Genomic DNA, 26,485 nt, shown 5'->3' with positions numbered 1-26,485 from the left:
CTTCTGAACACAGATTTAGTCTATATATCATCTTCTTATTTTCTTTCATGCTGTACTTACTCCCATGCTGTTCTTTGTGTCCACTGTCAGTTCTCTTTTCTTATACTTTTGCTACTTTCAAATTTCTTTTGAACAATTTCTTCTTTCGGGAAGCTTTTCTACTGCTGATATATTTTATCTACATTTAAAAGAACATAGTTTGGGGAAATTAGTTTTTATATTAAACATCATACTTTTAGAAAGTTAAGATACACCAACAGGTATAGGTGAGAATTTTAATTTTAATTTCTAATAGATTCCTTATCTTTTAAGCAAAAGATCACTATGTCAAAACAGGAGACAGGAAAAAAAAAGTAGCAAGAATTACTCATAAGGATAGGAGTGGAACTTTTCAGTAAAGAATGAAGAGATTAAAGAATGAAAAATTTAGGGAAAAAAAATCATACTAAATTAGACATTTATCATTTCAGTGGTCATGAAGACCATTTACTCTTCAATTTAACATTTCAGGGGTAATGAGAAACAATTTAGTTCTCAATTTACAATAAAGCTGATAAACTAAAACCCCATATACCTTGCTTTTTCAACACTATAAGCACATAAGGTTGTCGCACGCAACAGTTTAACAGCTACTGTGCAATGTGCCTGGCTCTTTTTTCTTCTGCCACGGTCACTGAAAACACTCAGATGGTGGCTGTTTGTCAGCATAGGTCCCAGATGGGGTGCAGCCCAGAGAACCCCCAGGTGGTATGCAATGAATACATGACAGAGGAAGAAATAACATAGGTTTGTCGTCTTAAACCACTGAGATTGGTGTGGCAGGAGGGGGTGGATTACTGCAGCATAATCTAGTTTATCTTCACCAGTATATAAATTACAAGTGAGGTGCTGCCTTAACAAGAACCCCACACATAGATAGGCTCAGGGGCCAAGCAGCAGGAAACTGTTCTGAGACTACTCATGGAAATTCTTTCTCTTCGAGGAAACACAGAGACATGACCTCAACAAATGATTCGTGTTAAGGAATAACAAAACATTTGATATAACTGTCGCTACAATAATTTGGAAGTGAGAAGTACCTAATGAATTTATGAGCATGTAGTTAGGTTCATGTGGCTAAAGAACTTATTTATGGCCCTAAGAGAAGAGGGTGGAAGACAGAAGATGAGTAGTATGTGATAGTTGCTGTTGATTACGTTTAACGAGGAAATAAAAGAAAGGTACTCAAAGAAGCACCACCATCTAAAAGTCTAGCTGTTCAAAACTTAAAACAATTCCTAAGTCCCCACCTTTGCAGGGTCAGGAAACACACTGACAAAACTGCTCAGCCACAGAAAGAAAGCCATATTCTCCAAAGTCCAACTTCAGATGTGGCCAAAGATGATAAAAATCAAAGGATCTCTTGCAAGCCAAAGCCAAGGACCATAAAGAACTATGCTCTTGGGCATGTGCTAGAATATTAACTGTCACTGGTCTACAGGAGAAGACAATGGCACCCCACTCCAGTACTCTTGCCTAGAGAATCCCATGGACATAGGAGCCTGGTAGGCTGCAATCCATGGGGTCGCTAAGAGTCAGACACGACTGAGCGACTTCACTTTCACTTTTCACTTTCATGCACTGGAGAAGGAAATGGTAACCCACTCCAGTGTTCTTGCCTGGAGAATCCCAGGGACGGGGGAGCCTGGTGGGCTGCCGTCTATGGGGTCGCACAGAGTCGGACACGACTGAAGCAACTTAGCGGCGGCGGCAGCAGCACTGGTCTACAATAATGAGAAAAACACAGAAATTGACTATAAATGTTTAGCAGCTTTTATAGCAATTTCACAAAGTAAATCTGTGGGCTAGTCAAACATTAACTAGTCATTTGATATGCTTTTTTATTTCATTTTTCTTATACTTTGAGCCCTAGCAACATCTGTCCAGCAAGGTTCCAAATAGGCTACAGTTCAGTGTCTGGTTTATGTCTTCCATTCTTCTCCTCTTCAAATATTATTAATAAGAACACGTATTGTAGTTATATGTCCCTACAACTACTCTATGAATTTAACAGTGTAAGGGAAACAGATAACTTATGAAGTCCAGAGATCATGGCTACTAAGCATTACTCAGAGATCCCAGACTTTGAGCATGACACAGTGACTGAATGGGAGTTAGGGGTTATCTCCACAGGGAAGAGCCAAGGATGAAGTACATACAGGAAGAAGAATATAGTTGTTGTTTAGTCACTAAGTCGTGCCTGACTCTTTGGGACCCAACAGACTGTAGCCTGCCAGGCTCCTCTATCCATGGGACTTCCTAGGAAAGAAGACTGGACTAGGTTGCCATTTCCTTCTCCAGGGAATCTTCCTGACCCAGGGATTGAACCCACGTCTCCTGTATTGGCAGGTGGATTCTCTGAAGTACATATAGGAAGGAGAATGTCTACTCACAGAAATGGTAGAGTGTCCAAATGTTTCTAGGTCTCTACATGTGTTAAAATTCTACTTCTCCACTTCCTCGAGTTAACATATGGCCATGACTTGATTTGGCCAATGAGATGTGCAAACTATCATATGTAACTTCCAAAAGCTTTTAAAAGTCAGTGTGTATGTGTCATGATACACTTTGTCTCTGTCACAATGATTGAAAATACTCAAACTGTTAAACCAAGTCTCAGGAAGAGGGCAACATGGGACAAGGCTCCCAGCCTACTAGTGTTAAACATCTTGCTTTAAACTTTTAAAGATTTAGGGTTGTTATTACACTGTAACCCAACCTAGCCCTATTTGTTTTAGTAACAGCTAAGAAGAGAGTGACTTGAACATAAAAACATATCCTAGATCTTAAAGGAATATATTTCAAAGAATTCACAAGAAGTTGACCCAATTTCAAGTTAGGAAGATTTTAAAAGGGAAGATGACTCTAAAATGCAACTGACTGTTACCACAACCAGTGCCAATATGAAAAGAAAATGAACTCATGCGCAAATATTTGCCAATACTACACACAGACACCTCCCCACTAAGTGCAGACTCTTAGCCTTTGGATCTGGAAAGAGCCCTCAGTTCTTCAATATGATGCTCTTGGCTGAATAATCAGTTAGTATGTAAGATGTAACTTCTGCCTCATCCCTAAACTATAAACAAGTATGCATGCACGGTCATTTAAAAGTTGGGAAAAAGTATGTGACATTTAACCAAGGACAAATACAAGAGGATGACAAACACTGTAAGAAAGGATGCATGAAGTTTAAGTACAAAAAGGGCTAAAGCTTGTAAATAAAATGTTAATGACAAGAGAAGTCTGTTTTGCTCAGCACCAGAATTCTGAGAAAGGAGGAGGAAGTACCTCAGGAGCAAAAAACACTGATCCTCCTGCTAGTGAGAGGTGTAGACAGGATTTGCCCTTCTGTGCAGATGGAGCAGCTGATGGCCCTTTTCAGTTGAAGCAATCTCATCTGGGAACTGGGTCCCATATATAACACTTGGCAAACAGTTCTCCTTACAAAGACCACTGTGTTAATCTCCTCTCCCGAAACAACAATATTCAACCATTGTTCATCAGGGACACATTTCAAATTTTAGGTTTTCCAGGCACAAGCTTTTCTAGAAGACCCTTGGTTAGTTTCTTCTGTAAAGGCCTAAATTCCCCTTATCGTTAAACATAAAACTAACAGTTTCCCCTTTTGAGAAAGAGGAAATCAGCAACTTTAAACATTAAACAAAGATCTGCAGGCATCATTCTCTGGGAAAAGCCACACTTCATATTCTGCAACAAATGGGGCATATAATACTTGCAAAGTTCCTGTAAGAACATCCTGTCAAAAATTAGCTTACTTACAGTTTAACACTGCTATTGGAGAACAGAACCTGTTCACTGAACCAGCCTCCAATAAAATGCTGAATAGATCTCATAAATGATAAATTTCACAGTTTATCATTAATGACCCAAAGGAGGCAATAAAAGGATCAACACATCTCCACTTAAAGAGCTTCCCCGAGGGAGTGAGGCAAATCTTCTATCTACACCTCCCCATATACATGGCCCCAAAAAGGAAGGAGAAAAAGGTGACTATCCTGATTTCCTATGATACTGAAATTAAAAAAAAAAAAATACACAACAACAACTCACAAGCAAAGATGTGAAACGAGTATGTGTGTGTGTGTGTGCTCAGTTGTGTCCAACTCTTTGCAACCCCATGGACTGCAGCCTGCCAGGCTGCTCTATCCAAGGAATTCTCCAGGCAAGAATACTGGAGTGGGTTGCCATTCCCTTCTCCAGGGGATCTTCCTGACTCAGGGATCGAACCTGTGTCTCCTGTTTCTATAGCATTGGCAGGCGGACTCTCTACCACTGAGCCCCCTGGAAAGCCCATGTGTGGTTTACTCTCACTTTGAGTAGAGAATTTCGGGAAAAAAGAAAAACCCCTTCATGGAGAAAATCTATTCATGACCTGATTCATTGATTATAAAACATACAAAAATAAAATATGCCAGAAAATAAGTGGCTTTCCTGATTTTGGCAAGTGCCTAAAAGCACATAACTCTGAATCCATGCTTAATTGATGTGCTTAAGCACATTGCTGCTGCTGCTGCTGCTAAGTCACCTCAGTCGTGTGCGACCCCATAGACGGCAGCCCACCAGGCTCCGCCATCCCTGGGATTCTCCAGGCAAGAACACTGGAGTGGGTTGCCATTTCCTTCTCCAAAAGCACATAACTGCAATCAATTAAGTCACTGGGGCGAGGAGCTCTCTGAACCCTTTCAAATCAGTGTACTGGCCTAACCACATTCTCTATGAATACATGAGGCAAATGCCTTACGCTGCAAACAAACAAACAAAGATCCTTCTGTAGAGCACTGATGTTGGATTAGGCCTGTGAACTTCTCACTCCAAGTTTGCCCTCCTGTAGGCTGGCTGCACGGCACAACCTGCTCAGCTGAGTGTTTCATCTGAGGGATCTTCACAGAACAGTACCAGACCTCAACATCCATCAGTTTGTCGGCACACCCTATACAGAACTCAGAACACACCAACATGTGGTGCCTGGCTGAACTGCTGTCCCACAATCTGGAGACTTTTACTTTCCCTGTGAATCTCTTAGCTAGGAAAGAAGGCAGCAACACACTTCTTAGGATGGTGAGTTAGGAAAGGCTGACTCTTAGCTACACAAATAAATGTAGCAGTGTCTTTCACAGGGATACTTAAATAACCCATTCTAAGGGGAACACAAATGATTCTCTCATCATTTTGCACTACTTTGCTCATTTTGTTACCAAACAACTCTCCTCCCCACCAAGTCAACAAATATGTCAGTCCACTGTATGTGGGAAGATCTATTTACTCCTCACTTATTTACAGCATTAAGTAATATAATACAGCATTTGTTTCCTTATCTCTGAGCCCTAGATACAGCTCAACCATCCACCCACACACAGGTCCGGTCTTTGAAGGAATACATCTGGAATTTTAAAAGCACAGACTATTACCCTTTTCCTCTCCAGACATCCATCATATACTTAAAATTCTGATTGTCTCGTTTTGCCTAACTTAACGCTCACAGTATCTTTCCAAATTCTAAGTTTTAAACGCCCACTTTCTCCCTACTCAGAGACAGCTTCCATACCCATCCCATTCTCTTTCCACTCCCTTCCCATATCCCATTCCACTCTCTTCTGGAACATGTCCTGAGGGAGGGAAAGGTCTCTTACTTAGACCTTCCGTTCAGCCTTCGCCTCATTCCTCCCCACAAAGGGCTCACTTTTTATAGGCGCTCACGCTAGGGAAAAAGAAGAAAACAAAACAGAAGCATCCAGGTGAGGCCCTATTTAAGCCAAACTCCACAGCCGGGTGGTGCGGTCATTGCTGAGGTAGGTAGACCCACCAGGTCCGAATGCCGGCAAGCATCCCTGCTTGCAGATACCATAGCCCTCGTCTCCAGGACCCGCGCTGCCACCTACGTACCCGAGACCTGAGGACAAGACTTGCCGGCTGGGATCTGGACTGCGGACCGACAGTTCCCTCCACGTGAAGGATGAGAGCCAGAAGCCGGGGCCGTGCTCTGCCTGCCCAGTAACCGCGAACCGCTCCCCCTACCTGAGAGCTCACTGTCCTCCCGCCTCCGCAGCAGCTGCCTGCACCGCTCATCTGAGTCGGACGCCTGAGCGAAAAAACAACCCACGAGGCTCCTCCCTGTCCTCGTGGGCCTTCTGTGCGGCCTCTCCAGCCAATGGGAAGCGCAGGGGGCGGGCAAGAGCCACCCCGGTGACAGGCGACGTCTAGTCCGCCCGCCAGCGCGAGTAGGCCGTGCAGTAGATGGGCCAATCGGCAGCGTGTTGGGGAATGAAGGGGAGGGAGCAGGCGGGGAAAGCGAATGCCCAATGAGATCGTGGGGTCCCTGAGCGACGGGTCCTATGGCCTGTGGTCTTCCGAGCGCGGCGCCCAGGGGGCGTGCCCTCCTGGGCCAATCGGCTGGAGCCCAAGGTGCGGAGCGAGCGCCTCAAATGCTCGGGTTTCTCAGCTGATTGTCTCCAGCGGAGAGTTGTTTTTTGCATCTACCGAGCCGAGCCGGAGCAGGAGGAGCCGAGACCCTCGGGGGTGGGGGGCCGGGGAGAGGAGGCGGGGTCCGAGGAGCCGCGGCTGCTCTCCGCGGGGCTCTGGGTCCTGTCACGGCGCTTCCTGGGGTTGGAGGTTGGGGTGGGTGGGGGGTCAGAGGGACATCCTTCTCCCCCTCGACGGCGGCTCCGAGTCCGGCCCCTTCCTTCCCGCGCTCTTTCGCCCGCCCCCCAGCCCCCTCATGAGGGTGTCCGTGCCGGGTCCGGCGGCCGGCCGCGAGCCCTCGACGCCCGGCGGGGGCGGCGGAGACGCGGTCGCTGCCGCCTCAGGCGCCGCGGTGCCTGGCTCGGTGCAGTTGGCGCTGAGCATCCTGCACGCCCTGCTCTACGCCGCGCTCTTCGCCTTTGCCTACCTGCAGCTGTGGCGGCTGCTCCTGTACCGCGAGCGGCGGCTGAGTTACCAGAGCCTCTGTCTCTTCCTCTGTCTCCTGTGGGCAGCGCTCAGGACCACCCTCTTCTCCGCCGCCTTCTCGCTCAGCGGCTCCTTGCCCCTGCTCCGGCCGCCCGCTCACCTGCACTTCTTCCCCCACTGGCTGCTCTACTGCTTCCCCTCCTGTCTCCAGTTCTCCACGCTCTGTCTCCTCAACCTCTACCTGGCGGAGGTAAGGCGGGAGGACCGGCACGCGGGGCCGGGCGGGAGAGTGGGGCCGCCGCGTTTCACTCGGGCAGAGGATCAGTGGCGGGTTGAGGGGGTGGGGTGCGGACCGGGAGAAGCGGATCCGAGAGCAGTCCAGGGAAACTGAGGCACGCCTGGAGTGTGCGCCAGGTTTCTGGCCCTAAACTTAAGCAGCCGATTGATTCGACTACTGAGGGGTTTGGGGAGTTGGGGGTGGGGGGGGGGGGCGGGTGGTGAGTGAGAGTGTGTGTTCAGACAACTTGAAACAGCAGGACCAGCCTTTGTCTGGCGTTCTGGCCCTTGTAAGCGAAGGTGTCGGTGTCACCGACAAAGTGGCATCGCAAGAAGTAGCAGCCGGGGTAGCTCTGCCTAAGCTGGACTCTGTTGAGAGAGGTTGGATGCTGAGGTAGCAGCAGCTCTGCTGAAGCTGGACTGCTGCCAGCCATTACGTCACCAGGCAGAGCTGTTCCTCTGCTATTGTTACTGCGTTTCTTTTATTAGAAGCTTATATTCCCTCCTGCATCTCCTTACCCGGGGCTCGATAAGCCTCACACAGATTCCGTTCGATAGTTCCCCGGCAGGGTTAATAATCAGTAACCAATCCCGAGGGTCAGTATAAAGACCTCCGTAAAGCCCCGAGTGTGTTTGCCCCAGTGGCTTCATGCCTCGACTATTTATTCTACCTCCTAAAGCCTAGTCGTTTTTATTTTTTCCAGCTAATTAAGAGAAAATACTAGTTTAACCTGCGCCTATTGCAGAAACAAACCACCAAACTGTTTTTGCAATAACTTGCTTAATAGCTGGCACCTAATCACACCCCCTTTCTCTTTTATGAGGAATTGCTGGTTGGTTTGCATTGTTCTGCAGCGCTTAGGTATTTGACCCATTTCAAACAGGTTTGAGAGTGTAAATTTATCAATCATGTGTGCCAGCTAGTGGTATTTAAGCCACGGAATTTTGAGAATTACCAAAAAAAAAAAAAAACCCACCACCAACAAAAAACCACCCCACTCCCCTCCCCCCCCCACCCTGCAAAAAAAAAAAAAAGCTTAAGGAGGGGAGGAAACAAGGTGACATCATATGCTTAATACTGACTAATATAGAACAATATTGGTCTATGCAGCTAATCCTCTCAAAGGCTTTTGGAGGTGATGAGAATTAACATGGTTCTGAGCAAAAGTAAAAAACATTTGAGGCAGATTGTGTATTTGTATTTCCTGCGTAAACCAACTCTTCTCCAGTAATAGCTATGAAGTTGAATGCATAATTTTAAAAGCACAATCATAAATTCAGCTTTTTACCACACTAAAAACAACAGTTAAGAATATGTAACAGAATTCCCAATCATTTGGAAGTCCAAGCAATACAGTGACAAAAACCCAAACAGTAAGCAGAAATAAAAAGCATGGGTAAATAAGTCAAATAAACATGCCATAGTCACATCATTTATTTGCAGGTGTTCTGATCTTCTGGTTGTTGCTTAAACTGTTACAGTACTTCAGTCCTTTATAGTTAAGCTGATACACTGTATTCTCCCTGGCAATTTCTGATACACTACCAGCACATCTCATCACTAAAACTTTGCTCTAGCTTCAGATATAGTTTGCCTGAGCATGATTAGCAGTCCTTAAGCCATGCATATCAGATAATTTGTTTTTTCCTATACCATTTTGACTAACAAAGTCATATTAATGAGGCATTGTAAAACAGTTGGGCATTTCATAAGTAGCTAAACACCCTTTTACTTTTTCTTGAAATATAACATATACCATAAAGTACATAAAGCTTACATATACAGGTAGGTGAAATTTTATATATGCATACACTCTTGTTACCACCACCCAGATTAAGATATGCATCATTTTCAGTGCCCCGGAGGTCCCCTTGGAGAAGGCAATGGCACCCCACTCCATTACTCTTGGCTGGAAAATCCCATGGACGAAGGAGCCTGGTGGGCTGCAGTCCATGGGGTCACTAAGAGTCGGGCACGACTGAGTGACTTCACTTTCGCTTTTCACTTTCATGCATTGGAGAAGGAAATGGCAACCCACTCCAGTGTTCTTGCCTGGAGAATCCCAGGGACAGGGGAGCCTGGTGGGCTGCCGTCTATGGGGTCACACAGAGTTGGACACGACTGAAGCAACTTAGCAGCAGCAGCAGGAGGTCCCCTTGTGCCTTCTCCCAGTCATACCTCTCACCCTAAGGTAAATACAAATTGACTAAACATTATCACAATAGGGAAAAAGCATCTATATTTAAGCTTGAAATTCTGAAAGTATACTTCTACAGCGTAAACTACAGAATATCCAGATTGGATTTTCAGACTTTTGATTGCTGTTATTCCATGCTAGTGAGGAAGATATTTAAATGTCTAAAAGTCTTCCTATTAAATGGATATCTTGTTTGTGTCATGTACTTTTTAGAAAACAATAAGGTTCTATTATCCTAGAAAACATAATTTGGAAAGAAGCTGGGCTAGTTTTTTTTTCCTTTTGGAATGTCTCCTAGAAAGAGTGTAAGTTGTTTGTCTATCCTTGTCTTTTTATAAAACGATTTTAAGACACATAACTACACTTAAAAGAACATATTTTTACCTATTTAAAAAGAGACATTTTTAACCAGAAATCATTTCCATATTCAATAGAAAAAATACAAAGGAATCTGTATTTAAAACAGTTCAGTTCAGTCACTCAGTTGTGTCTGACTCTTTGAGACCCCGTGGACTGCAGCACACCAGGCTTCCCTGTCCATCACCAACTCCCAGAGCTTACTCAGACTCATGTCCATCGAGTCAGCGATGCCATCCAACCATCTCATCTTCTGTTGTCCCCGTCTCCTCCTCCTTCAATCTTTCCCAGCATCAGGGTCTTTTCCAATGAGTCAGCTCTTCGCATCAGGTGGCCAAAGTATTAGAGCTTCAGCTTTAGTCCTTCCAGTGAATATTCAGGACTGATTTCCTTTAGAATTGATGGTTTTGATCTCCTTGCAGTCCAAGGGACTCTCAAGAGTCTTCTCCAACACCACAGTTCAAAAGCATCAATTCTTCGATGCTCAGCTTTCTTTATAGTACAGCTCTCATATCCATACATGGCTACTGGAAAAACCATAGTTTTGACTAGACAATGTTTGTTGGTAAAGTAATGTCTCTGCTTTTTAATATGCTGTCTAGGTTTGTCATAGCTTTTCTTCCAAGGAGCAAGTGTCTTTGAATTTCATGGCTGCAGTCACCATCTGCAGTGATTTTGGAGAAGAGATTTTGGAGCTCCCCAAAATAAAGTCTCTCACGGTTTCATTTCCTCATCTATTTGCCATGAAATGATCGGACCAGATGCCATGATCTTCGTTTTTTGAATGTTGAGTTTTAAGCCAACTTTTTCACTCTCCTCTTTCACTTTCATTTTTACCAAGAGGCTCTTTAGTTCTTCACTTTCTGCCATAAGGGTGGTGTCATCTACATATCTGAGGTTATTGACATTTCTCCCTGCAATCTGGATTCCAGCTTGTGCTTCTCCAGCCCAGCATTTCGCATGATGTACTCTGCATATAAGTTCAATAAGCAAGGTGACAGTATACCGCACCGGAATATTCCTTTCCCAATTTGGAATCAGTCTGTTGTTCCATGTCCAGTTTTTGAGTTCAATTTTATATCAATTCCAAGTAACTGGAAGAACTATTGATCACTCTGAACGAATAAGGCTTTCCCAATGAGTTCTTTGTATTACAGCAGAGTGGTAGGGAAATGGTGGAATGTCTACATGGTGACAAATATAAAACTTAACATTTGACTTTTTTTTAAACCAAAAGACTCATACCTGTTTTAAATAGTTGTGTTTCTTGATTACCCAATCTGTTGTATTAAATGCCAGTTTCATTTTACTTTTGACTTCTTTAAAGTATTTGTTGTATCCACTTCTCACTGATTAAAAACATATAGCAACCCACTCCAGTGTTCTTGCCTGGAGAATCCCAGGAATGGGGGAGCCTGATGGGCTGCCGTCTATGGGGTCGCACAGAGTCGGACACAACTGAAGCGACTTAGCAGCAGCAGCAGCAGCAGTAGTAGTTTAAAATTAAATTGTAATTTAAAGACTTAGTTACAAAGAACCATAGAGCAGTATAAAAATAAGGTTTGTAAAACAACCATTACTACTTCGAATACATTGTGGTAATTATTCTAAAAATAGGTTTTCAAAAAGTTAAGATTGCCTAAACCACTCTTTCTTTTCTTGACCATACTTGAATGGAATTCAGGTAAAGGGAGGTAGCCCTTTCTGAAATAATTAGATTTACATACTTACCTCCTGGAACAAATAGTTGGGAAAAAATAATAAACTAAGTTTAAAACACCTATTGAACTTTTTCCAGCATGATTAATAGAACATGTACTTTACCAAAGAAAAGTTCGCACTCCTGTACTTGTACCAGAGAAGGGTTCAATCTTTAAAACAAATTATCTGATTAAACATGCTGCCTACCATTGGAACAAGTAAAAGGACTTAAAATGAGAGTTGATAGTATCTTTGCAGTGTTGTTGATGCATGCCAAAATCAATGAGTTCACCTCCACGACCCATATTGACATGTTTTCCTTGCAGTTTTATAACATGAGTGCCAGTTGCTTAATCACAATAAAATGCAGTTACTAAATCACAATGCCGGTACAGCTAGGAAAATTAAATTCAGAATCTTAACTCTCACATACATGGCTGCTGTCATTGTCCCTGACATTTGATGTATTCTTCCAAATATTGATGGAATGTCAGAGAACATGATGGAGTTCAACTTAACAGGTACTTTCATTTTGTTATAATGGTCTGATTTCTCACAAAAGTACTTTTATCACCTAAAATAGAAACTCCCTAAGGATAAGAAATTATTTTATCATATTTTAAACTCATAGAACAGTAATGAATATATTTTTGGATGACAATCTTGAAAAGACCAAAATCTTGAAAATATTTAACCATCTAAAATTTGAGAGTTAATTTTGATGAATATATGAGGTAAATTATTTGTGTACTTCCTGAGATCTTTATATTTTGTGCCTAAAACATTGCCTGTGATATGAATGCTAAGATTCTCTTAGATTTTCTTGGTTCAATTAGTTACTTCTGATTACTACAGGTAAAATCTTACTGATAAAGTTGCTTTAATATATTAGAGTTTTACTTAGCAAAACTATTTTTATATCATGGCAAATGGCCCATAATAATTAGGGCTTTGCTAATTTGGTTTTAACAAATTCTATTAAACAGAAAAGCCTGCAAAACAAATTAAGTCTCACCTCATGAGTCAGTTACTATCTACTGGAAACTATACTTTTCTCAGTGTTAGATTTTTATCCATAACTGTGATTACAAACTGTTTTTATCCAAATCTACTAAACTGTTCTATCCATTAACTAGATTCTATTTTTCTTGAGAGCATCTGTAAAGCAAGAGTTTGAGATACATTTCTATGGCAAAGACATGATTACAATGTCTTACATTCTATGTGATTTAGTATTTTCAAAGCACTTCACAACACATGTCTTCACAATCCCTATGAAATAGGTAGGTATGAACAGTGTGATTTATCCAAGGTTTTATGTCTAATATGTATCAGAAATGAGACTACTGTATAGCCCATGAGCTATAAAGTCTTGTCAAGTGGTCTCCTGCCTATGAACTTTTATGAATACCATTTATACTGCTTATTATTCAGTGTTCGCTGTTTATCTTGCTTTCCCATTTCCCACCATTTCAAACCTTTTCCACTCTTCAGCAAACTTTCTTCCTCCTTCTTACTCAGCTTATGACCCTCACCTCCTAGTTTATAGAAGTAGAAACCAGGGCCATCTGGAAGAACAAAGACTCAGAGAAATGTCTTAAAATGCTGCAGAGAGCATTTAATCCCTTTCAGTGAATGATTGAGTTTGTAAGTGAGGAAGTTCTTCAGAGACAAGAAGCCATAAAAAAAGAAGTGAATGTGAAATTGTAAAGTACCACACAGATGTTTGTCTTGGGTTTTGGGGGTGGTTGCTTGCTGCTTCCTGCTAACCTAAATCCTGAATTTCAGTGTCTTGGAGTGACAACACATTGGTATGAAGAGGTGACATTGGAGGCAATACCTTGTGGTGAGGTCTAATCCGAGAACTCCTCCCCTCCAGTTAAAGGCTAGAATTCTTGAAATACACATCTTAAGTACATGAATTAGGGAGAATGAAAGGTTTTCAGAGGTTGGTGGTGGAATTTGTGCTTGTCTCTGCCATGGCTCTGGGTGAAGGAGACACAAATTGAGGGAAAAGGTCTTCTCTGAAAATGCATAGCAAGCTTATTCTCACACAGGTTTGAAGCCTGATATCACACTTCTTTGATTTTAGAGGAGGAAAAAGCTCAACTGGAAAAATGTAGTTTAATGTTACCCTGACTTGGTGGTAACCTCAAGCACCTGGAGGGAGCAAATCCAAATAATCTGTTGAGAAGTATACTATAAACCCAGAATTCTGACAAAATTCAAAGGAACATGAGCTCAAAATGAAAAATCACTCTGAGGACTCTTCCTTTCAAAGATCGAAGATGTCAGAATTATCAAACATATAGTATAACATGTCTATTTATTTGATTTAATAAGGTAACACTATTGATACATGATAAATAATGTAAATTAGGCACATTTGGAAAGAAATAATTTTTTAATGAAAAAACAATTTAAATTACAAACTGAAATGAACTGAACAAATTAAATAGCTAAAAATAAATCATTAAGCTGAAAGATATGAGGAAGAAATCACCCAAAATATATCTCAGAGAAGTAAAAGATGGAAAATAAGAACAGAGATTAAAGAATTAGTATATAATGTATTGGAATTTTACAGAAATTACTTTAAAAAATAATGACTTAGAATTTGCCCAGATTTATGAAAGATGCTAAATTTAAAATTCAGAGAGCAAAAAAAATCCAAGACAGGTTAAAGGTAAATGAACAAAGAGTAATATCTTAAAATGCCAAAGATAAACTGTGTTTAAAACAACTCGATACAGATATTACAAAAAAAGGAATGAAAATTAGTTTATTTTGGCATTTCATTAACAACTAAGCAATCCAGAAGATGGTGAAACATTTTAAAAATGCTGAGAGAAAATAACCAGCAACCTAAAATTTTGCTCACAGTAACACTGTCAACAACAGGGGAAAATAGAAGCCATGTTGGGGTGACATCAGCAAGATAGTGATGGACCCTCCATCCCCCTACAAACATACCAATTCAGCAACAATTCACAAATTCCCTGTGTGAGAAATCCAGAAATTAATAGTCTCCTGTATAGCAGGTGAACACAAAACAAAATCATCAAAACCAGTGAGGAGGTTTGGGACAGACTCACATTAGAGTCCCTGACCCCAGCGCAGTGCCATACAATTGGGACGAGACCTAGCTCTGAGCTGCTCCCAAAGGAAGGGGTTAGTTCATATGTCCAGCACCCCAGTGTTTCGTAGGGTGCTCCCCAGAGGTGAGCACCCTTCTATCTTACCAGTCTTGGAAGTCTGAGGTGTCCAATACAGTTTAGCTACCTGGAGGAGAATGGGGATAGCACCTTCGACTGGCAAACAATATAGCTCCCCTACTTCCTCAGCAGAGAGTGAAGAAACCTGGGCTACAACTTCCTGCTACTCCCTGAGGAGGGAAAGAGTTGATCGAGGGCCCCAGAGTCTCTGGAAAAGTTGGTTGATGACAGTATTCTGCTGTTCATGCCAGTCCGTGAAGATTGGGGGAGATACCTATTTTGTATAATACCTATTTTTTGTATAATGTATTATAATGTATAATACCTATTTTGTATAATGTATAACTAATGCAGAGAGTTGAGACTGAGGAAAATGAATCAAAGATGTTTCAAACAAAACAAAATAAATATCCAGAAACCGCAATGAAGCAGAGCTATATAATTTGCCTGACAGAAAATTCAAAATGACTGTTATAAGGATGCTAACCACAGGCAACAGACCAAAGCATGAACAGTTTCAACAAAGCAGAACTTCAAAAGAGATAGAAAATATTAAGGCAGTTTCTCATCATCCAGTTATAGGACTTCACACTTCCACTACAAGGGGCATAAGTTCAATCACTGGTCAGGGAACTATAATTCCACAATCCACGCAGTGTGAACAAAAATGTGTGTGTATATATATATAAATACAAAATCATGGAGCTGAAGAAAATGAAAACTAAAGTGAAAAATTCAGTGGTTTGTCAACAGACTGGATAATAAAACAAGAGAAAGGATCAATGAATCTGAAGACAAATCACTGGAAATAATTCAGTCAGAAAAAGAAAAAGGAATAAACAAGGCTAAAGGGACTTACTGGTACACCATCAAACCAATATACACATTGAATCCCAGACAGAAAAGAAAATACCAGAAAGGTTATTCAGTAGTAATGATGACTGAAAACTTCCCAAAAGTGGAGTAGAAAATAGACATCCAGATTCAAGAAGTCAAAAGAATATAAAGAAATGTACACACTCCAAGACATGTTATAATCAAATTATCAGAAGTCAAAGACCTTTGAATTTTGAAAGCAGAGAAGGAAAAAACTTGTCACATAAAAGGGAACCCCTATAAGGCTATGAGAGATTTTTCAGCAGAAATTTCACAGGTCAGATAATCTAATTAAAGGGATAAGGGGGAGGGGGTGGGCGTGGGACTGCCAAGCAAGAATAACATACTCTGCAAAATTATCCTTCAAAAAAATGGAGAGAGAATGATTTCCCCAGATAAACAAAAGCTAGAAGAGTTCACTACTAGACTTGTCTTATAGGAAATGCTAAAGCGATCTCTTCAGGTTGAAAATGATGCTAAAAAGTAACACAATAGCATAAGTATGAAACTCATTGATAAAGACAAGTATACAGACAGATACAGAAATTATATTACTATAATGGTGGTGGGTAAATCTGGTATAAAAGGTAAGAAAAATATAAAGACTATTAAAGATATTAAAAGATACACAAGATAAATAGATATAAATGATGACACTAAAAGGTTTGAGTGTGGGCAGAAGTTTAAATATAGAGTTTGTATGCAATTGAATTTAAGTTATCAGCTTTAAATAGACTGTTATGTAGGATATTTTTGTAAGCCTTAAGATAAACACGCACACATATTCTATGGAAGTTACACAAAAGTAAAAGGGAAAAGAAAACAACGTATTAATACCAAAAATTAACAAAACAGGAAGACAGCAAGAGAGAAATAACAGACCAAAGAACTATAAGACTAATAGGAAAACATCAACAAAATGGCAATATAAATAATTTCTTTTTAATTACTTTAAATGTAAAGTACTTTAAGTACTTTAAATGTAAATTGATTAAACTCTGAAGTCAAAGGACATAAGAGTTGCTGAATAAACTAAAAAAATGAAAGACCCAACAATAAGCTATATATAAGAAACTCACTTTCAACTCAAGGACACACATAGAGTAAAAGTAAAAGGATGAAAAAAGATACTATAAAAATAATGACCAAAGAATGTAGGTATTACTTTAGACAAAATAGGCTTCAAGTCAAAAACTGTCATAAGAGACAAAGAAGGACATTATATTATGCTAAAAGGGTGAATCCACCAGGAAAATGTAACAAGTATGAATGAGAATGCATCCAACACCAGAGTACCTAAATGTATAAAACAAACATTGATAAAATTGAAAGGAGAAATAAGACACTAATATCATAACTGTAAGAAACTTCAATGCCCTACATTCTATAATGGATAAAGCATGCAGACAGAAGATCAATAAAGAAAGCGAGCATTTGAACCATACTATGGACCAAATGGCACTAGCAGACATATATAGAACATTTCACACAACAGCAGCAAAATATATATTCTTCTCAAGTCTTAGCATATTTAAGAAGATTAAAATCATGCAGAGGGTCTTTTCTGACCACACTGGAATGAAACTAGAACTCAGTAGCAGAAGTAAAACTAGAAAATTTACAACTATATGGAAATTCATATACTCGTGAACAACCACTGGGTCAAAGAAGAAATCAAAAAGGAAATTAGAAAATAAGTTATGACAAAAGAAAACACAGCATACTACAAATGGGTTGTGGAAAAAGCAGTATTAAGAGAGATTTCTAAACCAATAAGCATCTGTATTTAAAAAGAAGAAAGATCTCAGATGAACAGCCTAATTTTATATGTCTAGGAGCTGGGGGACAAAAGAACCAACTATGTCCAAAATTAGCAGATGGAAGGAGATAAGAAAGACTAGAGCAGAAATGAAATAGAATTTAAAAATAATAGAAAAATTGATGAAACTTAAGTTTTTTGAAAAGCTGAACAATTGACAGATTCTTAGCTAGCCAATTAATAAGAAAGACAAAGTAAGTAAAAGTAGAAATGAAAGATGAGACATTACAACTGATGCCACAGAAATAAACAGGATCATAAGAGACTACTACAAACATTTATGTACCAAAACTTGAGTAACCTAGAAGAAATGGGTAAACTCCCAGAGACACACCAAGACTGAATCATGAAGAAAGTATGAACAGACCTATAACTAACATGGAGAGTGAATCAATAATCAAAAACTTCCCAATAAAGAAAACTCCAGACACATGGCTTCATTGGACCATTCAACCAAATATTTAAAGAATTAATGTCAGTTCTCAAATATTTCAAAAAAATTGAAGAGGAGAGAACACTTCCTAACAAGTTCAGTGAGACAATCATCACCTTGGTACTAAAGTCAAGGATATCACCTGAAAAGAAAACTACAGGTCAGTATTCCTAATGAACATAGATTCAAAAGTCCTCAACAAAATATTAGCAAACTGAATCCAGCAGCACATTAAAAATATCCAACAGCACACCATGACCAAGTGGGAATCACCCCTGAGATGTAAGGATGGTTCAGAATAGGAAAATCAATCGATGTGATACACCATATTAACAGAATAAAAGATTGCACGTTTTCAATAGATCGCAGAAAAGGTATTTGACAAAATTTAACCTCAGATACGCAGATGACACCACCCTTATGGCGGAAAGCAAAGAGGAACTAAAGAGCCTCTTGATGAAAGTGAAAGAGGAGAGTGAAAAAGTGGGCTTAAAAAACTCAACATTGAGAAAACTAAGATCATGGCATCCGGTCCCATCACTTCATGGCAAATAGATGAGGAAACAAAACCGTGAGAGACTTTATTTTGGGGAGCTCCAAAATCACTGCCCATGGTGACTGCAGTCATGAAATTAAAAGGTGCTTGCTCCCTGGAAGAAAAGCTATGACCAACCTAGATAGCATATTAAAAAGCAGGGACATTACTTTGCCAACAAAGGTCCATCCAGTCAAAGCTATGGTTTTTCCAGTAGTCGTGTGGGGAAGTGAGAGCTGGACTATAAAGAAAGCTTGGACTATGAACTTTCAGCTTGAAGCTGAAACTCCCATACTTTGGCCACCTGTTGCAAAGAACTGACTCACTGGAAAAGACCCTGATGCTGGGAAAGATTGAAGGTAGGAGGAGAAGGGGATGACAGAGGGTGAGATGGTTGGATGGCATCACCAACTCAATGGCCATGAGTTTGAGCAAGCCCTGGGAGTTGGTGATGGGCAGGGAAGACTGGCATGCTGCAGTCCATGTGGTTGTAAAGAGTCGGACATGACTGAGCAACTGAAATGAACTGAACACCATTTTATGATAAAACCTCAACAAACTTAAGAATAGGAAAAAAATTACTTCAGTGTAACAAAAAAAGCTACATCATTTTATGTCTTGAGATATTTTCTAATTTCCCTTTTTCTTTCTAATTTTCCTTAACAATAGGAAAATCCAAAGTATATGGGCAAATATTTTGAAAGACACTTGATAAAAGAATACATATTCATGACCAAAAAACACATAAAAAGACGCTCAAGATTACTCATCAGGAAAACGAAAATTGCAACAATGAGATACCATTAAATATTGACTGGAAAGACTGAAATTTAAAAGATCATACCAAGTATTGGCAAAGATGTGAATTAATAAGAAAGTATACCCTGATGTTAGGAATGTAAAATTTTATAACCACTTTGAAAAACAGTTGGACAGGTTTTAAAAAGTGAAACACATCATAAAACAGCTACTGAAGTTCTAGATGCCCAACAGAAAGGAAAGCATATGTCTCTGCAAAAACTTGAGTGTGAATGTTCAAAGTAGATTTATTCACAATGGCCAAAACTGAAACTGACCCAGATATCCATAAAATGCAAAGGGATAAACAAAATATGATATAAAGTATACAAAGGAGTATATTTGGCAGTAAGATAGGAACGTGCTAGTGATAAGCACAACAAGGATGAATCTAAAGTAGGTCAGATGAACAAAAAAATGAGCTCAGCTCATACTATACCACTACATTTATTTTAAATTTTAGAAAACCCAGACACAGAAAATAGATCACCAATTGCTTAGGACCTGAGCCAGAAGGGAAGGATATACAACAAAGAAGCAGGATGAAATTTAGAGGGTGTGGAAATATTATGTTTTTGACAGAAATAGTGGGTTCTTAGGTTGTTAAAGTATGACAAAATTCATCAAATTGTACACCTGCATACATATATTATACCTCAATGAAATGTATCCTTCCTGAAAAAGGTGCAGAGTTTTGTTTGAAATTTAATGAGAGTAAGACCTAAAGTGTCCAACAAAAGTCCTTATTGTCAAAGATATGGTTTTTCCAGTAGTCCTATATGGAGGTGAGAGTTGGACCATAAGAAAGGCTGAGTGCTGAAGAACTGATGATTTTGAATTAAAGTGCTGGCAAAGACTCTTGAGAGTCCCTTGGACAGCAAGGATATCAAACTAGTCTATCCTAAAGGAAATCAAATCCTGAGTATTCATTGGAAGGACTGATGCTGAAGCTGAAGCTCCAATACTTTGTCACCTGATGTGAAGAGCTGACTCATTGGGAAAGACCTTGATGCTGGGAAAGATTGAGGGCAGGAGGAGAAGGGGATGGCAGAGAATGATATGGTTAGATAGCATCACTGACCTAATGTACATGAATGTGAGCAAACTCCAGAAGATAGTGAAGTACAGAGAAGGCTGACATGCAATCCTTGGGTCACAAAGACTCAGACACGACTTAGCGACTGAACAACAACATTAGTTAAAATGAACTCTAAATAATTTACACCTTAACTTATGGGAAGTTGATTTTGTTCTAAGTTTGAACAAGTATAAAGAAAGTACCATACATCCCATGATACACCATCAGTGTCTGCCTCGCTCTGCTATACTGTCCATTGCTTTAGGTTGGTCACTGTTATATATTTGTTTTGAAGGAAGTTTTGCATGCTCTTCAGCACCTAGCACTGTTACATATGTAGATAAGTGCTTAATGAATTGGATGGTAGGGCAAATTCATGGTAAGGTAAAGGAATTTAAAAGAAATTCTTTTCATCTGCAGAGAATCTCTAGGTTTAGCAAAGTTGAACTTTGCATCTAATTTGTTTTAAATAAAGACAAACTTTTATGAATTAAGTACCCTTGTTATCTTTTTGTTATAACTTTAAGGGATCTATTTAAAGTAGTATAATTTCATCAATTCTAAAAGTCTGAGTTCTACTCCAAATTCCGTTTTACCTGGCTAATTGATATTTTCCAAATCACTAGTTTTCTGAGCCAGTTGTTTAATTTGTAAAGTGGTTAGTCTCACTGATATCTAAGACGTGTAGTTGTCATTATCTGACAGTGATAAAGCATCTAGAATTTGAGGGTTTCTTAAAAAAAAAAACTCTTACTGTGTGACCTAGTTCTGAAATCTAATACAGTGTCTGTATTAGATTAAAACACACTGTCTGTATTAGATTAAAACACACTGTCTGTATTAGATTAGATTTAACTTAAAATTCACAGTGTCTGTTAAAATCAATCAAAGTTTAGTTTGTTTAGGATGTAAATATTTAAATATTTAGAATCATCTGCTTTATGTGATAAGATATAACTGTATTTCGAATATATATATTCTAACTTTTAACAAAAATTCAATTATTACAGCTGCTATTTTCCATTAGCGTATTGATCATGTGCTACAATTTTTTTCAGCTTTAGTCTCTCAGTATAAAAATGATTGTGGGGGGACAAATTGAGAGAGTAGCACTAAAACATATACATTACCATATGTCAACTTAGCCAGTGGAAATTTGCTGTATGATGCAGTGAGCTTAAATCTGGTGCTCGGTGACAACCTAGAGGGCTAGAAAGTGGGAGGCAGGTTCAAGAGGGAGGGGACATACCTACGGCTGATTCATATTGATATATGGCAGAAGCCAACACAATATTGTAAAGCAATTATCCTCCAATTAAAAATGAATTTTTCAAAAAAATGCTTAGGGCTTCCCAAGGGGCACAGTGGTAAAGAATCCACCTGCCAACGCAGGAGACTCAAGGTGTGCAGATTCAAGTCCTGGGTGGGGAAGATCCCCTGAAATGGGAAATGGCAACCCACTCTAGTATTCTTGCCTGGAAATGGACAGAGGAGCTTGGTGGGCCACAGTTCATGGGGTCACAAATAGTCGAACACAACTGAGGGTGCACACACACACACATAAAAATGCTTAAGTAGTATTTTCTTAAACTTGTGTGTTCTTTCCACAGCTATCATTTAGAACTTTGCTCAGTTGCTAATCAAGCCACCTGGGCTGGTTGGAGGTGATACTGTGTACTCTAGAACTTTTCTGTCATACCATGGAGTTAGCAGGTTTTAAGCTAATGTGAATGATCACCATCACTGATGATGGTCAAACTGTTACTGTCCTTAAGATATCTAGATGGAAAGAAAATAATCAGTGTTCTTTCTGCTTCTTTCTCCCCTGGGTTATTCTATTACTTCTGATACATTCTGCCTCTTTTTATGACCACTATTATCAGTTAGAATGATATTGTCCAATGAATTTGGCTCTCTGTCTCTTTATTTCCAAAAAGCAATTCTGCTATCTTCCTAATTTGAAAAGCATGAAAGGTTTTATGAAAAATCAGTAATATACAATGAGGAATTTTATATGGAAAAACTTTTTAAAGGGTACCACAGTTTCATCACAAATTCAGTTTAGTTTCCAAAGAAGTTTAAATCTATAATGTATGAAATTCTTAGTTCAGAAATAAATTATGTTTACTCCTTAATATAAGGTATATTAAATTTTCAATAAGAAAGCTATGCATGATAAACTAATGTGTAGCCCATGCTGCTACTGCTGCTGCTAAGTCATTTCAGTCATGTCCAACTCTGTGTGACCCCATAGAGAGCAGCCCACCAGGCTCCCCCGTCCCTGGGATTCTCCAGGCAAGAACACTGGAGTGGGTTGCCATGTCCTTCTCCAATGCATGAAAGTGAAAAGTGAAAGGGAAGTCGCTCAGTCATGTCCGACTCTTCGCGACCCCATGGGCCACAGCCTACCAGGCTCCTCTGTCCATGGGATTTTCCAGGCAAGAGTACTGGAGTGGGGTGCCATCGCCTTCTCCGAGTAGCCCATAGTAACCTGTTTTATTTTGGGATGATTTTCAATAATGACAGCTTACAAATTTTCCTCCTTGAAAAATTAATACTTCATTCCTGAAATAGTTATTTATGCTTTTTTAAAAATCTACTTCTAGTTAAGTAAAGGGTATAGTAAAGGTACTTTATAGTCTGCAAAAGAGCACAAAATAAAGATGTTAAACTGCTTCTAGGTCATTATATTTTACTAAACAGATTATTTGGTTTCTTGGGCATATTAATTCTGCAGATCTTGCACAATGAACAAGTAGTTGCAGTGACATATGTATGACTATTATTAATAAAGCAGTGTTTGCCTCCTTGGTAATTAAGGAATTGAACTCTGTACCATCAAAGATCTAAATGTATAGGTGTATCAGAGAAAACCAGGATCCCTATGAGCCTTGAATTAGGAGTCAGGACACCGAGGTTTTAATCCTTTTAATTTCTCGTGTGTTCTTAGTCCACTTCATCTCTAAAGCATAGCTTTATTTATAAAATTAGGTTACTGAATTAAATTTCTAAGGTTTCTTTTTGTCCAGGAGAAACCAGGATAGATTTCCAGTTGTCCTTTCCCAGTAGTCTTATAGACAGTGCTTATTCTCTTAGCAACAACATGTGACAACACCTATAAAGTATTGCCAGCCAGGAGAACTCACCTAAGACATGGTGTCCAGGGTTTTTTTGTTGGGAATCGGTCAAATAGGCATGGTCTCCCTGGCGGATTTTAATTACTCAGTCTCCCACCTCTTCAAAGGTCAAACATATTAAGTGGTCTAGGTCATATAAATCATATATTAGCATAAATTATTATGGTGGTCACATGGCTACCATAAATCACATTGTTAGCATAAATTATTTGGTATGGCCCAAGTCCCCAGGTAAACAAAGGTGTTCTTATCAGGCAGGATACTCCAAGGATTCAGAAATACCTCCCAAGTGCTAGGCAAGAACCAGATCTTTCTGTGGAATGTGTAGAGTTTATACAATTATGGCCTGCTGAGTTAATCCCTTATTGCATACCTTTCAGTGGAGTAATTCTCTAGAACCTTCTTGAAAAAATATGCTTGATAAGCAATTTGGGGGAGCTTTTTATGTCAAATATTTTTGTTCTACTGTTATATTTTATTGTTAGTTTAACCAGCTATAGAATTCTAAGTTGGAGATAATTTTCCATCAACCATCTCATGCTCTGTCATCCCCTTCTCCTCCTGCCTTCAATCTTTCCCAGCATCAGGGTCTTTTCCAATGAGTCAGTTCTCCACATCAGGTGGCTGAAGTACTAGAGTTTCACCTTCAGCTTCAGTCCTTCCCATGAACACTCAGGACTGATTTCCTTTAGGATGGACTGGTTTGATCTCCTTGCAGTCCGAGGGACTCTCAAGAGTTTTGTCCAACACCGAAGTTCAAAAGTATCAATTCTTCACTGCTCAGCTTTCTTTATAGTTCAACTTCTACATCCATACATGACTACTGGAAAAACCACAGCGTTGACTAGACAGACCTTTATTGGCAAAGTAATGTCTCTGCTTTTTAATGTGCTATCTAGGTTGGTCATAACTTTTCTTCCAAGAAGCAAGCGTCTTTTAATTTCATGGCTGCATGCACCATCTGCAGTGATTCTGGAGCCCCCCAAAATGAAGTCTGTCACTGTTTCCACTGTTTCCTCATCTATTTGCCATGAAGTGATGGGACCAGATGCCATGATCTTAGTTTTCTGAATGTTGAGTTTTAAGCCAACTTTTTCACTCTCCTCTTTTATCAAGAGGCTCTTTAGTTCTTTCTTTGCACTTAGGGACTTAGCTGCTCATAAACAGCTTTTATCCACCTCTGTTGCAGTCACTTCCACTTCTCAGTTCCAGTGGTACTTGGTTCTCTTGGTTCCTGAAACTTTTGAAGATTCTGAAATATTTATCAAGTTGGTTCTCACTCCTCGTCACTACTAGCTTGGGATTCATCACATTGTGTTGATGATCCCTAAGACCACCCTCAGCCTCAGTGATTTGCTAATAGGACTTATGTACCATGGTTACATTTTGTTGCAAGGATAGGGCAAAATCAGTAAGGGTTTCAATATATATGGCATAAGGTCCAGAGGAAACCAAGCACAAGCTTCCGAGAATTCTGAGGAGTGTCAGAGGATATGCTTAATTCCTTCCTTGATGAGTTGTGACAACGCATGTGAAATGTTATTTACCAGGGAAGCTTGTGAGAAACTCAGTGCCAAAGTGTTTTTTATTGGAGCTTAGTTATATAAACACCCTTTGCCCAACCCCCAAATTCCAGACTCCCATAGGGAAAGCAAGTGTTGAGTACAAACTGTATTGTTTGTACAAATAGCCTGGGCACAATGAAATACCTTTCTCATTTAGGGAATGGTGAAAATCTTCCCCCAAATCCCAAGTTCCCAATGCCAGCCAATTACCAGCCTTACAAGTGGGTAAGGATAACAGTCTCAGGAATACTATGTTAACTCTTTTCTGCACGCAATATCCATCTGCTTTCTAGCTTCTAACACTTTATTTATCATTTCCCATATTACTCACATTTATAGGTTTATCTATTTTAAGAAAATCCCTTTAGTATTGTCTTAGTGGAGTTTCAGCTTAGAACAAAATTAGATATGTATCTTCAGTATTAATCTGGAACTTATTGAATTATAAATCAAAACACCTCAGTTTAATTGCATAAAACCATTTTTAAGCAACTTGAAAAATATCAGGCTAAGCAAAGAAATCTAAAAAGGTGCTAGTATCCTAAGAAACTGACAGAAAGATATTATATTCTATGTATCCTAGAAACTTATTTAATGTTTATTTTAAAAATATTTAGAAGATTAGAAGGAGTTTTTAAAACATGAAATAGGCACTGAAAGAGAATATGTGAGAAAAGTCTGACTACTCAATTTATAGCTAAGGTAACTAAAAGTCTAAGTTTTAAAATCTGCAACAGTAGCAATGGCAAACTTGGGAATGGTGCACTGTGTTCCACAGGAACTTAAACTGAGATGGAAACTAAGGAAAGTGTTTCTATGAAAGAAAGCTACCTAGTTGGAAATACATGCCTTTCTGTTTACCATGGGCTTCCCTTGTGGCTTAGCGGGTAAAGAATCCACCTGCAATGAGGGAGACCTGGGTTCAATCCCTGGGTTGGGAAGATCCCCTGGAGAAGGGAAAGGCTACCCACTCCAGTCTTCTGGCCTGGAGAAGTCCATGGACTGTATAGTCCATGGGGTCAGAAGGAGTCGGACACGACTGAGCAACTTTCAGTTTCAGTTTCTATTTACCATGGCAAAGAGATTTTATTCACCACAATTTATTTTTGCATCAATTTCAAAGTTTATATAGGTATGTCCTCTAATAAAGTTTCTATTTCAAATCAACAAATGAAGGAAAATTGACAAAAATAAATTCTATAGAAAAGCACACATTCTATAGGTATTTCAGTATCTACTATTTCTAAGCACCATTGTTCTGCATGCCCTGGGAGACAGTAAATGATACACATTTCCACTGTAACTCTTCCTCAAATATTGAGATACCTGTATTAAGTAAACTCATTAATGCTCCCTGACTTCAGACTATACTACAAAGCTACAGTCATAAAAACAGTGTAGTACTGGCATAAAAACAGGCTCATAGATCAATGGAAAAGCATAGAGAGCCCAGAAATAAACCCACACTGTTATGGTTGATTAATCTAGGACAAAAGAGACAAGAATATACAATGGGAAAAAGACTCTTCAAAAAGTGGTGTGGGAAACT

General features: G+C 39.6%; 2 protein-coding genes across 4 annotated transcripts in view; one reads left to right on the top strand and one right to left on the bottom strand.

Annotated features, from left to right (window-relative positions):
* TXNDC16 (thioredoxin domain containing 16) overlaps positions 1–6,210 on the bottom strand; it is a 94,752-nt gene extending 88,542 nt beyond the window's left edge. For 2 of the 3 annotated variants that reach the window (XM_069597605.1, XM_069597607.1), the window contains exons 1-2: positions 5,947–6,168; positions 61–178 (exon numbers count right to left, since the gene is read on the bottom strand). The gene's annotated coding sequence lies outside the window, so the exon portion shown is untranslated. Of the gene's footprint in view, positions 1–60; positions 179–5,946 lie in introns of all 3 variants that reach the window. The other variant, XM_069597606.1, reaches the window with a different exon arrangement.
* A 270-nt stretch (positions 6,211–6,480) lies between these two features.
* Positions 6,481–26,485, top strand: part of GPR137C (G protein-coupled receptor 137C) — a 55,896-nt gene continuing 35,891 nt past the window's right edge. Inside the window, exon 1 of the mRNA XM_069597604.1 lies at positions 6,481–7,198. Within this exon, the coding sequence (XP_069453705.1) occupies positions 6,779–7,198 (420 nt within the window). The 5' untranslated portion in view covers positions 6,481–6,778. The remainder of the gene's footprint in view (positions 7,199–26,485) is intronic.

The sequence above is a fragment of the Ovis canadensis genome, chromosome 7 (assembly GCF_042477335.2).
Source record: "Ovis canadensis isolate MfBH-ARS-UI-01 breed Bighorn chromosome 7, ARS-UI_OviCan_v2, whole genome shotgun sequence".
Lineage (NCBI taxonomy): Eukaryota > Metazoa > Chordata > Mammalia > Artiodactyla > Bovidae > Ovis > Ovis canadensis.
This window is presented reverse-complemented; position numbering and strand designations above follow the sequence as displayed.